This window comes from Dipodomys merriami, unplaced genomic scaffold (assembly GCF_024711535.1).
Source record: "Dipodomys merriami isolate MVZ:Mamm:240054 unplaced genomic scaffold, mDipMer1.0.p SCAF_48, whole genome shotgun sequence".
Taxonomy (NCBI): Eukaryota; Metazoa; Chordata; class Mammalia; order Rodentia; family Heteromyidae; genus Dipodomys; species Dipodomys merriami.
Window position 1 is genome coordinate 9,523,008 of NW_027206046.1, and position 15,417 is coordinate 9,538,424.

Consider the following 15,417-nt stretch of genomic DNA (forward strand, 5'->3'; position numbering starts at 1 on the left):
GCAGAAGGAGCGTCGACGGGAGCGCGGGAAGGCGATGCTGGGCAGCCTCCCTCTAAGTAGTCCTCGCGGCCCGGTGCCCGCGGCTTCGAGCCTCGCCGCACCGTCCGCGAGCGCGCCGAAGGGGACGCGTCGGCCACGGTGAGCGGAGAGGGCGGCGCGACGCCTCGCGGTGTGGGCACTTCCCAGGGATGTCTTGTTGGGTGGTAACTTAGCGAGCGGTTCCGACGTAGAACGGAGTCCCCGGGCTGCGCGTGCGCGGGGGCGTCCCCCGGGCTGCGCGTGCGCGGGGGCGTCCCCCCGGGCTGCGCGTGCGCGGGGGCGTCCGTGCGTGTGCTTTGGTGGGTGAGCCGGGCCTTTTCCCAAGTCCACCTGCGGAGTCCGGGAGGAAACAGGCTTGCCTTTCGCGGGTTCCTTGACTTTACCTAGCAAGGACAGTTGAGGTCGTGCAGGTTCAGAGTTCGAGTTCCGCCACTTGTGGGTTGGTTTTCCCCCCTTTTTCTCTCTTTTGCGATCTTGGGCTGGTGGTGGGCGCCGGGTCACCACCCCTGGGAAGCAAACCCACAATTTACCCAGATGAGAAGGCGTTGGCAGGGAATGCCACCACCTGGAAGATTCCATTTGCAGACTTTTCCAGTTGGTTTCCAGTAGTGTCAGTTCGTTAAACCTCCTTACAAAATGAATGACCTCCTCCCCCCACCCCCAACAACAACAACAAAAGGACGAATGGCATTGATGTCTGTTTGTCCTGACACTAAATAACATCAGAAGAAGATTCTTGAAAACATTTTTTTTTCTTCAGTATTGGGGCTTGAACTCAGGCCATCTAGATTGAGCTATGTCTCCAGTCCTTTTTGTTTCTTTGAGTGTTTAAAAAAAAATGGGAGGGGAGTAGGTAGGAGAGGAAAGGGATAGTAGAAAAACAAAGGAGGAGGTAACAATGTTCGACAAGAAATGTACTCATTACCTTATATAACTGGAACCCCTCTGTACAGCATCTTTCCAATAAAATAAATTAAAAAAATTTTTTTGTGGTCCGAGATCAGGACCTGAACTCGGTACCTGATGCTTTCGCTCATTGCCTAGCTCTCCACCAACTGAGCCATGCCTCCAGCCCCTTAAAATTGTTTGTTGTCATTTTGTTTTTCAGATAGGATCTCATACTTTTTGTCTGGGCTGTGATTCTTGAACTGTGATTCTCTTGTCTTGCCGCTCCAGTAGGTTTAAAATTTCTGTATTATTTGCCAGTACTGTGGTTTGAACTAAGGGCCTCACATTTGGCAAGTGGGCACTCCTTTGGCCTTTTAAAAGCGTTTTTTGGGGGGCTGGGAAGGTGGCTTAGTGGTAGAGCACTTGCCTTGCATGCATGAGGCCCTGGGTTCGATTCCTCAGCACCACATAAGCAAAAAGAAAAAAGCTGGAAGTGGCGCTGTGGCTCAAGTGCTAGAGCGCTAGCCTTGAGCTGAAGAGCTGAGGGACAGCCCCCAGGCCAGAGTTCAGGCCCCACAACCGGACCCCCCCCCCCAAAAAAAAGCTCTTAAAAATCTTTTTTTTAAACTGTAGATGTTGCTAAAAAGAAAACCACGAGTAGTACAAATGAAAAGTATTTTCTGCCTTTTCTCTTTCTTCCTGATTAGATTTCTAGACACAATTGCATTCAACTTTTTTTTTCCCAGCTGTTCCTTGTAGTACTGAGTTTTGTGGTATGACTTTGGAGGTGTCAAAAGTTTATTATCTTTTCCATTTCTTTTGCCACTTAATACTTCACCTGTTTAAAACCACTGAGCACATTCTGCTATAGAAGAGGATTTAGCTTTGGTCCATTCCATCCCTTAACCCTTGCTTCCCATCTTTTATTTACTTACGTGCTCATTCTTGGACTTGAACTCAGAGCCTGGGTGCTATTCCTTAGCGTTTTCACTCAAGGTTGACACTCTGTCACTTGAGCTACACTTCCACTTCCAGCTTTTTGCTGGTTAATTGGAGGTAAAAGTCACAGACTTTATTGCCCATCTGGCTTGAAATGTTTCAGATCTTACCTTCCTGAGTAGCTAGAATTACAGGTGTGAGCCACCAGCAATGGGCTATTTCCTAATATTTATATGCCTTTTACTAATCAGTGATGCTTACATATTATTAAAAACAGAGCAAAGCAGTGATGTGTAGTTATAAGAGGATATTATTTGATTTATGTAAAAGATTAACTATCCTTTGACATGTATTCATCATTGATGGAGCAGTGAAATAAATTGTGGGACCATAAGATGTAGAAATGAGTTATCTTCCTGGGTGACAGTACAGAAAGCTATGTTGTTCTGCAAAAGAAAAGTACATTCATGCAGGAGGGCATTTAAGGCTTGCTTCCATCGGTATTATAAAGGCATGTATACTTAAGTAAATCATACATTGAGTCATTGCCTTACTTCCCGTTTTCTTTGTACACAGATCTGAAGAGATTGGCTGCACGTAAGATACAACTTTTCAACACCTATTTATTAGCCTGTGTTGCAACCATGTTTGGGAGGCTGACTCTTCCACAAATGCTTTTTGCTACCATCCTTGGAATTGCTGGAGGAATATATATTTACCAGCCGATATTTGAACAGTACGCCAGAGATCAGGAGGAATTAAAAGAAAAGATGAAATTGGCACAAGAATCAGAAGAGAAAAGGAGTTAATGCTGTTTGAAGATGAACTGTAATAGTTGCTTAAATAAATCCTGACTAATAAATTTAGATCTTTTTTTTTGTTGTTGTTGTTGGTCATGGGACTTGAACTCTGGATCTGGGCGCTGTCCCTGAGCTCTTCAGCTCAAGGCTAGTGTTCTACCACTTGTGCCACAGTGCCACTTCCGGTTTTCTGGTGGTTAATTGGAAATAAAGAGTCTCCATGGACTTTCCTGCCCGGGCTGGCTTGAACCGTGGTTCTCAGATCTCAGCCTCCTGTGTAGCTAGGATGACAGACGTGAGCCACGGGTGCCCAGCTTAGGTCATTTTTTAAGTTAGCACTTATTTTTTTCTTTTGAGGCAGAGTCTTGCAAAGTAGCCTGGGCTGGCTTTCGCCGTGAAATCTTCCTGCTTCAGCCTCCTGAGGGCTAGGATTTATTTATTTTTACCAAGATAGATAGATAAGTAGTTATATCTGTGTGTGTGTCTGTGTGTGCGCACGTGTACGTGTGTGTGCGTTTTAGGGTTTGAATTTGGGGCCTTTTTCCCTTAGATTTTCATTCAAGGCTGACGGGTGCTCTGTCACTTTTAGTCACTTCTATTTCCAGATACTTGACATTTAATTGGAGATCAGAGTCAGATTTGTCTGCCTGGGCTGCTTTCAAATCTCAGTGCTCATATCCGAGCCTCCTGAGTAGGATTACAGGCGAGAGCCACTGGAATGCAGCAGTAGGGATTTGCGTTTTTATGAAAAATGAATATTTCAAGGTCCGTATATGAGTTGATTTAATTAGTATCCTGTTAAATGTGAACTTTTGATGCTGTTTTTCTTTTGCTCTTAGAAACAGTCACAAATTGAATTTGGTGACATTTTTCTGTGTTTCAAAGATACTTTACATTCTTATATTTTTAGCAACAGGGTCTTGCTGTGTTGCTCCTGGAGTAGCTGATATTGTAGGCATGTGCCACTTGCATATCTATCAATGAGTGAGTGCCTTTAATTTTCCTTAATTAAAATTTTTGTTGTTGTTGTTGGTTGTGGGGCTTGAACTCAGGGTCTGGGTGCTGGTTCTGAGCCTCTGTGTTCAAGGCTAGCGCTCTACCAATTGAGCCACAGTGCCACTTCCAGTTTTTGAGTGGTTAATTCGAGACTTTTCTCCTTGGGCTGTCTTTGAACTGCCATCCTCAGATCTCAGCCTCCTGAGTAGGGTTATAGGTGTGAGCTAAATTTTTATTTTTCAGTACTAGAATTTGAATTCAGGGCCATTTGAATTTGAGCCACATTGTGGCCCTTTTTATTTACTTTTCAGATAATGTATTTTTGCCAGGGCTGACCTTGGACTGTGATCATCTTACCCACGATTTCTACATCGCATCAGAGATGTGGGCCAGCACGTCTAGCTTGTTTGTTGAGGTGAAATCTCATAAACTTTTTTTTTTTTCCTTCCGATTAGCTTCAACCCATGATACTCCTGATTTCTTGCCAGATAGCTGGGATCACAAGCATGCACCGCCACACCTAGGGCCCTCCCCCCCTCCCTCCCCCCCCCCCCATTTCGGCCTTTCTGGAGAACAAGGAACAATTGATCTAGCTCATTATTGCATCCTCTTGTACCTAACCTGTCTGGCTCATTGAATGAGGGGATGCCCAGGAGATGAATGAATCATAGGAGCCCGGTTCAGATATCCAGGTCTCTGCTGGGGAGGGGAGCGGGGGTGGGGGGGGAATCCCGGCTGCTCTCGGGTCCCAAGGCCCCCGGGCCCGCCCCCCCCCCCCCCGCCTCGGACCCCCCCCCCCCGCGTCGGCGCTGAGAAGAGGCGGCCGCTGGGGGGCGGCCGAGGCCCGCAGGTGCGGGCGACCCGAGCCGGCGCGATCCCTGCGCGCCCAGGTCCTCGCGATCCTCTCCAGCCCGCGGTGGGGCTGCGCCCGGTTCGCCTTTATTCCCAGGGTCGGGGTGGTTTTCTTCTCCCCTCGAGCTCAAGGCCGTCCCTTGCCCAGGGCGGGTTTCAAACCTCGTCTGTGAGCGGGCGCACCTGCGCGGGGCGCGGGGCTTGCACAGCCCGCACGGCCGCACCCCACCGCCCCGGCCCGAGGCCAGGCCTTCGGGGCCCCCGGGGCGGAGTGGGGCGGGACAGGGGGCGCGTGTGGGAGATCGCGGTCCTGGGGCGCTTGGTGGATGTCACCCCGCGTCCTCCCGCCCTTCCCGGAGCAGGTGCGGCCGTCCCCTCCCCTCCCCAGTGTGTGGGAGGTGGGGGAGAGGGGGGGCACCCCCGAGGTGGCGGGGGGGGGGGGGAGGAGGGAGAGGCCCGCCCCGCCCCCTCTCCTCCACGGGAAGTGATGTGCGGCCAGACGACGGAACACACCCGCGCGCGCGCCAGCCCAGCACCCAAAAAAGGCAGCAGCCGGTCGGTGCACCCAGACCCACGGACACGGGGACCGCGGGGGACACGGACACCGGGCCAAGCCAGGTGAGCGCACGCGCAGGCCGGGTCCCGGCCCCAGCCCATCCCAGCGGGCCCCACAGGGTGTCTCCGAACTGGAGGAGCAGCAGCGGGGCTGGAGTCTGGGTCAAGCAGAAAGGGGGCTCGGTGCCCCCCCACACCCTCTAGGCCCTCAGTGCGGCCCCCTCCCCCCCAGCAGTGATGACCCGGACCCCCCTCCTCCCCCCCCCGGGGGTCTGGGTTGCACTCAGGTCCCGACTGTCAGGCAAAGCCCCATCACAGAGCTGTTGGTGACTGTCCCAGAGTTGGGGCTCCACATGGCCACACAGCCCTCCTCCTCCCTCCCTCCAGGCTGGGCTGACAGCTGCTCTCCCTCCCTCGATGGTGGGTGACCAGTCAGATACTGTTTGTGTGTGTGTGGAGGGGAGACTCACAGATAATTATGCCATCTAAGCTTCTCGTCGTTATTTCTGAAAAGCTCATTTTAGAGGGAAAACACAAGCCAGCAATGGAGGCTTCTCTAGTTGGTTAAGAAATGAAGAGAAAGCGTAATAGCAGAACTTCACTGAGGGTTGTTCTTTGGGGTGTTTTATCTTGTTGTTTTAATTCCTACTTCCTTGTGGTCACCTCTCCTTCTCATCTTCTCATTATTGGGGTTTGGACTCGAGACTTTGTGCTTGGTAACCAGGTATTCTACAACTTGAGCTACACCCCCCCCCAACCCCACCCCAACTCAGCCTAGATGGTTGTAACTACGTAGTAAGGTTTGAATTCAGAATCCAGAGCCCTCTTGAGTCCTTGGCTTTTCATATGGAATTTAAGGTCAGCTCTCAGTTTTGCTTTGGTTTTAGAACCAGTGTGAGAGTTCTCCAGTCGGAAATAGTCTCTAGGAGACAACTTCTGATTTTCCTTCCTCAAGCCTGCTTTTCTCTTTGCTTCTTTGTCTTACAATGGCAATTTTACTCTTTTAGAGCTTATAAAGTCCACACTCTGGAACTACTTTTGATTCTCTTCTTTCTCCTACCCTCTGTTGAAGAATCCCACAGCAAATGTCACCAATTCTACCTTGAGAATATATCTAAGATGATATTCACCCTATTTCCCTGCTCCCACTGAGTTCCCGTCTCCAGGACCTTGGTAACTGCCTAAAGTGTTCTAAGGACCTTCCCACCTCCACCCTTTGCCCCTCAGCACAGCAGCCAGAGAGCACTTATCACTCTGCTCAAAACTCTCCTTCTGTACAAGAACAACGGCCGGGTGCTGTTGGCTCATGCCTGTAATCCTAGCTACTCAGGAGGCTGAGATCTGAGAATAGCAGTTCAAAGCCAACCAAGGCAGGAAAGTCCGGAGGTTCTTATCTCCAATAAACCACCAGAAAACCGAAAGCAATGCTGTGGCTCAAGTGGTAGAGCGCTTGTCTTCAGCCGAAGAACTGAGGGACAGCACCCAGGCCCAGAGTTCAAGCGCCACAACTGACCAAAAAAAAAGAAAAAAAAAGGACAAAGATGGTCTATAAAGGCCTTCCATGGTTAGTGGCTTTAACTTCCGTCACGCTGCCCTAGAATTGCTGTGTTCCAGCTGCACCTGTGTCTTCTGCCTGCCACGCTCTTCCTTCCTGTGCTCAGGGTGTTCTTACTCATTCCATTCAGGCCCAAAGTCAACTTTTAGAGGGGTCTTCTTTGGCATCCTTCATCCCTTCCAGAGTTTTCTGTCCCCTTACTTTGGCCTGTTTTTCTTTGAAGTATTTCTAGCCTATCATTATATATATGTATGTATATATGTACATATATGTATATAGTCACAATTTGGCTCTTACTGGTAGACTATGAACCCCACAAGGACCAGAAATTTGCCTAGTTCTCTGATGCAAAAGAAGCTCAGAGACAGTGCCCAGGCCCTGAGTTTAAGCCCCAGGACTAACAAAATTAAAACAAACAAACACACAAAAAACCACTCTGTTATTTCTTTCCTTTCTTTCTTTCTTTCTTTCTTTCTTTCTTTCTTTCTTTCTTTTTTTTTTTTTTTGTCGGTTGTGGGGCCTGAACTCGGCCTGGGCGCTGTCCCTCAGCTCTTTAGCTCAAGGCTAGCGCTGTACCACTTGAGCCACAGTACCACTTCCAGCTTTTTCTGCTTATGTGGTACTGAGGAATCAAACCCAGGGCCTCATGCATGCAAGACAAGCACTCTACCACTGAGCTACTTTCCCAGCCCTCCTTATTTTTTCTAAGAGAAAGAACGTCCACATATATGCCATCTCTTAAAACCTTCCCTTCTTCCTACTTCCCCTAGGATAATGATCCTCCTGGAATAAGAAAACTTAAGTGGAGAGAGAGATGAGGCTTTGGGTGGGCAGCCTTCTGCTTTGTAGCCTGGGCAGGGCCATGCAATGTCCCTGTCTCCTGTCTGTTGGCCTCTTCTGCTAGTGTAGGAAAAAAATTTCTTAGAAATTCAAGAAGATACAATTTTCTTCCCTCTCTCCTTCCCTCCCTCCCTCCCACCCCCTCTCTTTCTCTCTCTTTCTCTTTCTCCCTTTTTTCTTCTTTCTTTCCTCCTTCCTTCCTCTCTCTGTGTCTCTGTCTCTCTCTCTCTTTCTCTTTCTTTCGTGCTTGCTTTCTCTTTCTTCACATATGCACCAATACTGGGACTTGAACTCAGAACCTTAAGCTCTTACTTAGCTTTTCACTGAAGATTGACAATCTACTACTTGAGGCATACCTCTACTTCTGGGCTTTTGCTGGCTCATTGGAGATAAGAATTTCTCAGGTTTTTCTGCTTGGGCTGGCTTTGAACCTCAATCCTCAGATCTCATCCTCCTGAGATGGTAGGATTATAGCCATGAACCACTGGTGCCTGGCTATTTTTGTTGTTGTTGTTGTTGGTTGTGGGGGCTGAACTCTGGCCCTGGACACTGTCCCTCAGTTCTTCAGCTCAAGGCTAGCACCCTACCACTTGAGCCACAGCACCACTTCCGGCTTTTTTTCTGCTTATGTGGTGCTGAGGAATCGAACCCAGGACTTCATGCATGCAAGGCAAGCACTCTACCACTGCGCCAACTTCCCAAACCCAAGATATTAATTTCTTGATGAATGTTGCATACCACAGTCAATTGATCTTTCTGTGGCTTCTAACAGAAATTGCCAACCCTTGGCACTTAGTTACGCAAATACCTTAAACTGTAGATCATTTCTGTATATGTCAGTCTCATTTCCACAACTAGATTGTAACATCCTGGAGAGAGCTTATTTTTGAGTGTTATTTTGCAAGGTGCTCATTAATAAGTGTTCATTGCATTGTTCTTGCTGAGCATGCATTAAGTTAATGGATAAGCCCAGATTTATTGTCATCATTGGGAAATATCTAATCTATATGTTTGATTTTTCTCAGCCAGACTTGACACAGACCACTATGTCCTGCCTCTGTTGCCTGGCTACAGTTGAGTGGGGTTTTCCTGTGAATGAAGAATTGTGAGAATTCTCAGTGAGAGTGCGGTTAATTCCATCTAGAAAGCATATTAACTGATTTTCTATATTATTTTAAAATGAAACTCACCTCCTTTATTAAACTTGGAAAATGTTTTAGCTATAATGTCACTGGAAAATATGAATTATTTTGACAGCTAATAAATTATAATAGATTTAATACTTCCTGAAACACAAAATAGGGCTTGCAAGTTTAAAAGTCTGAGTTCTCCCACCCCGACCCCGGAGTAAGGTTGTCTTACCATTGCTAAAATGAGACTCCTTTGAAAGGAGTAGATTTTCCCTCCACAGCTTTCCCTTTTATGCCTCCTGCAGATTTGCTAGCATCACATTGGTTTCTCAGCCTCCTGGTCAGGAAATGTGAGTTTATAGTCTTGTTTCCCTTAAGCTGATTACCTAGGAGCGGACGTGAGCTCTGAATTGCAGGCAGAGATAGAGGGTTTGCAATTAACTTTGTGTCCCTTTGGTGAGGCCTGTGGATCAGGGAGCCTATGTCTTGTCTTGTCTTTCCAGAGCTATAGTACAGAACTATATTCTTTTCCTTGTATGATCCAGGTCTAGTAACCTCTGTATTTCCGTGAAACGTCTGTGTTTTCCTTATTGCCGGGAAAGAATTCCATGCTTCCCTTTCTCAAGGAGAGTATGAAAGTTTTGTTTTTGTCTGGGTTTTTTCTTTTGCCTTTGCATCTTACTCTTGACAAGTCTTCCTACTTAGTGCTTTAGCCAGACACTCTTCCTACTGCTCTTGTTTATGGAATCCTGCTTGCTTGCCTGCTTTTCTTTTTGGTGCAGGGTTTTGAACCTGGGGCCTTGCCCATGCCAAACATGGAATACACGCCTGCTGACTTAAAAAAAAATTCTTTAAGCTGGGCACCGGTGGCTCATCCCTGTAATCCTAGCTACTACTCAGGAGGCTGAGATCTGAGGATCGCAGTTCAAAGCCAGCCTGGGCAGGAAAGTCCTTGAGCCTCTTATCTCCAATTAATCACCAGAAAACCAGAAGTGGTCCTGTGGCTCAAAGTGGTAAAGTGCTAGCCTTGAGCTGAAGAGCTCACAGACAACAAGTTCAAGTCCCATGACCAACCAAAAATTTTTTAAAAAAATATTACCATAATATTTTTTATTTCTATAAATGCATGTGATGTAGTTTTATTATATTTACCCATTCTCTCACTTATTCCCCCTTTTTCTGTCCTCTTCTCTTTCCACATTCCTAAACTTTTACTTCTGTTCCTTTCTTTTCCTCCATTCCACAGATGAGATAAGGCATGTGGTACTTATCTTTGTGGGACTGGCTCATTTCACTTAACATGAAGATCCCCAGTTCCAGTTCCTGAAAACAACACAATTTCATTCATTTTTTGGGGGGAGGGGGGTCCGGTCATGGGGCCTGAACTCTGGGCCTGGGCGCTGTCCCTCAGCTCTTCAGCTCAAGGCTAGCGCTCTACCACTTGAGCCACAGCGCCACTTCTGGCTTTTTTCTTTTTGCTTATGTGGTGCTGAGGAATCGAACCCAGGGCCTCATGCATGCAAGGCAAGCACTCTACCACTGAGCCACCTTCCCAGCCCCACACAATTTCATTCTTTATGGCTGAGTAAAACTCTACTGTGTGTGTGTGTGTGTGTGTGTGTGTGTGTGTGTGTGTGTGTGTGTGTGTGTGTGTGTGTGTGTGTGTGTGTGTGTGTGTGTGTGTGTGTGTGTGTGTGTGTGTGTGTGTGTGTGTGTGTGTGTGTGTGTGTGTGTGTACCACATCCATTCATCTTTTTATTGACGACCACCTAGGCCAATTTCATGATTTGTACCCTGGACTTTTGATTCTTTATTTTTTTGTCAGTCGTGGGGCCTGAACTCTGGGCCAGGATGCTGTCCCTGAGCTCTTCAGCTCAAGGCAAGAGCTCTACCACTTGAGCCACAGCACTACTTCCAACTTTTGATTCTTAAAAGTGAAACTCTGCATCAGGCATTATGCCTATAATCCTAGGTACTAAGGAGGCTGAAAACTGAGTGATCACAGTTCAAAGTTAGCTTGGGCAGAAAAGTTTTTCAAACCCTATCTCAAAAGTAAGTAAAGCACATATATGCACATTGAAGAGAAACTTGGAGGAGGACACAGAACTAGAGGGAAACAGGAAAACATCTAGCAGTGGGACCCATCAGCTGCACTGGACATTGATCAAAACGAACTAAGCAACTCAATGGCAGCGATGGGAGGGAGGGAATGAGTGGGAAAGAGGGAACAGCTGACACTAAGCAAAAGGAAAGGAATGTACATATCACCAGATGTGGAAGAAATAACTGTATTGTCAAAGCTCATAAACCTTATAGACCACGATAGACAATTTGCCCCATGAAGGTTAGAATGTGTTTGTAACTTTAACTAAGTATCACTATGCCACAATACCGTAAAATTTGTGAAATTATGTAATCACTTAATCACAATAAAGATTTTTTTTAAAGTAAGCAAAGCAGGGCTGGGAAGGTGGCTCAGTGGTAGAGTGCTTGCCTTGCATGCAAGAGGCCCTGGGTTCAATTCCTCAGCACCACATAAGCAGAAAAAGCCAGAAGTGGCACTTTGGCTCAAGTGGTAGAGTGCTAGCCTTGAGCTGAAGAGCTGAGGGACAGCACCCAGGCCCAGAGTTCAGGCCCCATGACTGGCAAAAAAATAAAAAATAAAAAAATAAAGTAAGCAAAGCAAAAAGGTGCTGGAGTTGTGGCTCAAATGGTAGAACACCTGTCTTGCAAGTTTGAAGGTCTGAGTTCAAACTCCAGTACATCCATAAAAAAGTGAAATTACAATTTGAAGATAGAGGTAAGGTACCAGACTTAGCAAATAAAAAAGGTTAAGGTTTCATATCAGATAAACAATGAATTTTCTTGAAATGTAGATATATTGGGATATACTTTGTCTAAAGATATTTGTTATTTATTCAAAGTGCATTTTTTTTTTTTTGAGACAGGCTCCCACTAACATAGACTACCTCAGAAGTGTTCTGGAGCCAGGACTGGCCTCTAGCTTATGATCCTCCTGTCTTTGCCTCCCAAGTACTAGGATTAGAGGTGTGAACTACCATGCCTAGCTCCAAAACACAACTATAACCAGCCTTAGTCAGAGGTCATGTTTGTGCACAGGAAATGTATTAATCATGATAATGTCCAAAAAATGGTGAGTTCCTGTTCATTTCATGACTATGCGTGTATCTACTTTGTTGGTTTTTTTTTTTTTTTGGTGGTGTTGGGGTTGAACTCCTGGCCTCAAGTGTGCTAATAAGCAGGTTACGCTACCATTTGAGCATACTACTAGCCCCTGTATAACTTGTTATTTTTGAGGTAGGGTCTCACCTTATGCCTCAGCTGACCTGGGCTATGATTCTCCAGTAATAGAGCCAAGACTGTCATTTTTAGGACCAGTAGATATAGTTTTACTATTCATTTTTTTAAGTTATTTCTACCCATTTAATAAGGCAACCTTGAAAATGAACATGCTTTCTCTGATACTAGAAAAACCATATTCACATTCACTAATCTTGTTTTATCATAACTTCATTGGTTAACTCACACAGAGTCCTATCAGCTGCCTGGTCAAAACATAATAAAATTGGTTGCCAAGCGACCAAAAAAAATCAGTGTGTTCTTATTTGCTGTAGTTCAGCCCACCACGTCAGCGAGTGACTGGTCAGATCCTATCTGGTATCCTTGCTAGTAATCTCCTGGATATTTGTGTCATTAGAAGCAAAAACCAGGCCTCACCTAGCTAAACTAATAATAGAGTACTGTGTATGATTGGTTTTCATGATGAATCTCACTATTTAAAGAGCATGATCCCAAGAATAAGTGGCGGGATCTAACAGCCCTCGAAAAGATAAGTTACTGCCTTTATGTGTCCATGACACTCAGTTCCAAAAATGGCCATACGAACTGCTGGTTGTTGTGCTGGGCTTAACTTTTCTTGTCAGAGTCTGGGCAGCTCTCCATTACCCTTCCCTGCTGAGGCACAGGGCAGGAGGTGGTTGTGGCCTTTCTTCAGGACTGACTCATCTTTGTGCCCTAGGGCTCCTTTGGAGACAGGAGAGCCAAGTATCAGTGGGCTGGCGCTTAGTATCTCTGTGGCTGATGACTAGCTCTGTGCATTCCACCTGTGGCTTAGCCGGCAGTGGTTTTAACCCTCTCCCTTTGCAGGGGGGTGGTGGGGAGGAGGTTTAGCAATGTCTTGAGACATTTTCAATGTTTCCAACGGGGGGGGGGGGGGGGGGGTAGGGGAAGGGAGGGGAGTTGCTATGGGCACTTGGAGGGTTAGCGGCCAGAACTGACAGGAAGTGTTCTACAACACCCAAAGAGCAATGAAGGCTGGTCACCAAGAAACCCTGCATGTAAGTCGCCGAACCTTTGTGCCTTGGAAGTCCCTGAGATTCACATGCTGTCCATTATAGAAAGTGGACTGAACCTGATTCCCTCCCAGGGGGAGCGTTCTGAGAGCCACTGCACCCAGAGAACATGTGGACTGAAGTCCTTCTGGGGGTGCCAGATTGCCCCCCCAAGCAGCGTGGACTCTGTGAAGAGAACTAGCAAGAGGAGTCAGGTGCTGGTGGTTCACACCTGTAGTTCTAGCTACTCAGGAAGCTGAGATCTGAAGATCACAGTTCAAAGCCATCCCTGGGTTGGAAAGTCCATGACACTCTTGCAGAAAACCAGAAGTGGAGCTGTGGCCCAGTGGTAGAGCGCTACTTAAACAAAAGTGCTCAGGGATAGCACCCAGGCCCTAAGTTCAAGCTACACTACAGACCAAAAAACCCCAAAACCTAGCAAAAGGAAGTGAGAGGCTGGACTATGGGGCTTGATCCTGTGCAATTCCACATGGTAGGAGCCTGCCAGAGAGATGTGAGAGGGTGAGGAACTGAGCTGGGTACGGGCTCACCAGGAGCACTGCTCCCCCAGTTCCCAGTGCCCCCCATGCCATGGTGAAGAAGGGGCCACAGAAATAGCAAGACTGGACAGTTTCTTCATTAGCACCTCATTTCCTGCTGAACTAGAGCTCTCCAAGTTTAGCCGTTGTGACCGAAAACCACCACCCCCGGATTCATCAGCCACTCCGATAAGGAAACCTCGCCTGTTACACGACAGGATTGTGTAATTTCAGATCTGCTCAGAGGCCTTGGCAGCCAGGCTGCCCAGCCTCCTTTCCATCTCTGATGTCAGAGCTGGGCCTCAGGCTGCAGGGTTAGAGTGGGCAGGAGGGTCGCCAGAGGCAGGTTTGCGTTCCCTGCAGTGTTCTTTGTAGGCTGTTATGCTGATAATCCCTCCCTTCCTCCCTTTCTCCCTCTCTCCCTCCCTCCTTTCTTTCCTTCCTTCCTTCCTCCCTCCCTCCTTCTCTCCTTCCCTCCCTCCCTCTCTCCCTCCTTTCCCTCCCTCCCTCCCTCCCTCCCTTCCTTCTTCCCTTCCTTCCTCCCTCCCTCCCTCCCTCCCTTCCTTCCTTCCTTCCTTCCTTCCTTCCTTCCTTCCTTCCTTCCTTCCTTCCTTCCTTCCTTCTTTCCTTCTTTATGGTGCTAAACTGGGGCTTGAACTCATGGCCTCAAGTTCTCACTTGGCTTTTTTGCTCAGGGCTGGAGCTCTACCACTTGAACCATACCCCCAGTCTACTGGCTAATTGGAGATAAGCCTTAAAAGAATTTTCTACTCCCGGGGGCCACAAAGTTCAGTCCTCAGATCTCAGCCTCCAGAATAGCTAGGATTACAGGTGTGAGTCTCTAGAAGTCTGCTAGTCATTTCTTGCTGATGACCATTTGGGAGGTGGGCAACCCTAAGCTGTCTGGCTTTATTGCTCAAAGGAAATGACTTTTAGATGGATCATTACCAACCGCCGAAGTTCCTTCCTTGAGTCTTTCTGGACTATCACAGTGAATGAACAAGCACATTGTGGCTTTCTCCTAGATTAAAGTAGTCTAGACATCTAAGCACCTGCCATGATGGTTCCTTTGGCTTCATTCAGAGTTAATATGGATTCTCAAAAGAAGCCTTCCTGAGTGCTCTGTTCAAAGGAGTGTACAGTGCTCATTGTAGTATTCTGTGGGCTTCATAGCCCTTAATTTATTACTCAAAATTATTATTATTTACTGGTATCAGGGTTTGAGTTAATGGCCTCACACCCAGGTGGTACTCTACTGCTTAGCTGCAGCCCTAAACCTGCTTTATTTTTCTGGCTATTTTGGAAACAAAAGTCTTGCAGACTTTTTTACCTGGACTGCTTCAAACTGCAATCCTCCTGCGGAGCAGCCAGGATTACAAGTGTGAGTGCTTGGCTGATTTTATCTTTGTGTCTCCTTGTTTGCTATTAGTTTCTTCTTCAGAAAATGTCCTGTCTTTGAGGGAAAGGGCTCTGCTTTGACTGCTGCTTGTTATCTGCTGAGAGCCTAGAATAATTAATGCCTACAGCACTGGTGAGTGCTAAATTGATAGTGAGTGGGTGAATAAGCCAGCAGTTACTGATGATCCTTTACACAGACAGTTCTGTGGAATTCTTTTGTTTTCAGAACTAAACAGTGAATGCCCATTTATTGATAAGTGAAGTGTAGAACTGCTAAGCACACTTGCTTCACGTGTTTGGGGACTAGTGTGCTTGCTTGTTTCCTCTTTTTTTTTTTTTTTTTTTTTGTACCTGTCAGTCCTGGGCTTGAACTCAGGATCTGTATGCTGTCCCTGAGCCTTTTCATTCAAGACTAGTGCTGCCCACTTGAGCCCCAGCTCCACTTCCATTTTTCTTTTGGTTTTTCTGTTTGCTGATTAATTGGAGATAAGAGTCTCCCAGACTTTCCTGCCAGGGCTGGCTTCAAACCTTGAT

General features: G+C 47.0%; 2 protein-coding genes across 5 annotated transcripts in view; both read left to right on the plus strand.

The window, feature by feature from the left end:
• The first annotated feature begins 12 nt into the window (after nt 1-12).
• Nucleotides 13-2,741, plus strand: Pigbos1 (PIGB opposite strand 1). 4 transcript variants are annotated; one of them, XM_069995365.1, is made up of 2 exons: nt 13-138; nt 2,443-2,741. In XM_069995365.1, exon 2 carries the CDS (start codon nt 2,511-2,513, stop codon nt 2,673-2,675), a length of 165 nt encoding a protein of 54 aa, XP_069851466.1. In that variant the 5' UTR covers nt 13-138; nt 2,443-2,510; the 3' UTR covers nt 2,676-2,741. The 4 variants fall into 4 exon arrangements, with proteins under 4 accessions (XP_069851466.1, XP_069851465.1, XP_069851468.1 ...); XM_069995364.1 differs by lacking the exon at nt 13-138 and adding an exon at nt 346-478; XM_069995367.1 differs by lacking the exon at nt 13-138 and adding an exon at nt 346-474.
• A 2,242-nt stretch (nt 2,742-4,983) lies between these two features.
• Rab27a (RAB27A, member RAS oncogene family) overlaps nt 4,984-15,417 on the plus strand; it is a 41,552-nt gene continuing 31,118 nt past the window's right edge. Inside the window, exon 1 of the mRNA XM_069995369.1 lies at nt 4,984-5,132. The gene's annotated coding sequence lies outside the window, so the exon portion shown is untranslated. The remainder of the gene's footprint in view (nt 5,133-15,417) is intronic.

Coding starts and splice junctions, on each gene's coding strand:
- Pigbos1 (XM_069995365.1), top strand. CDS start 2,511: ATGTTTGGGAGGCTGACTCTTCCACAAATGCTTTTTGCTACCATCCTT.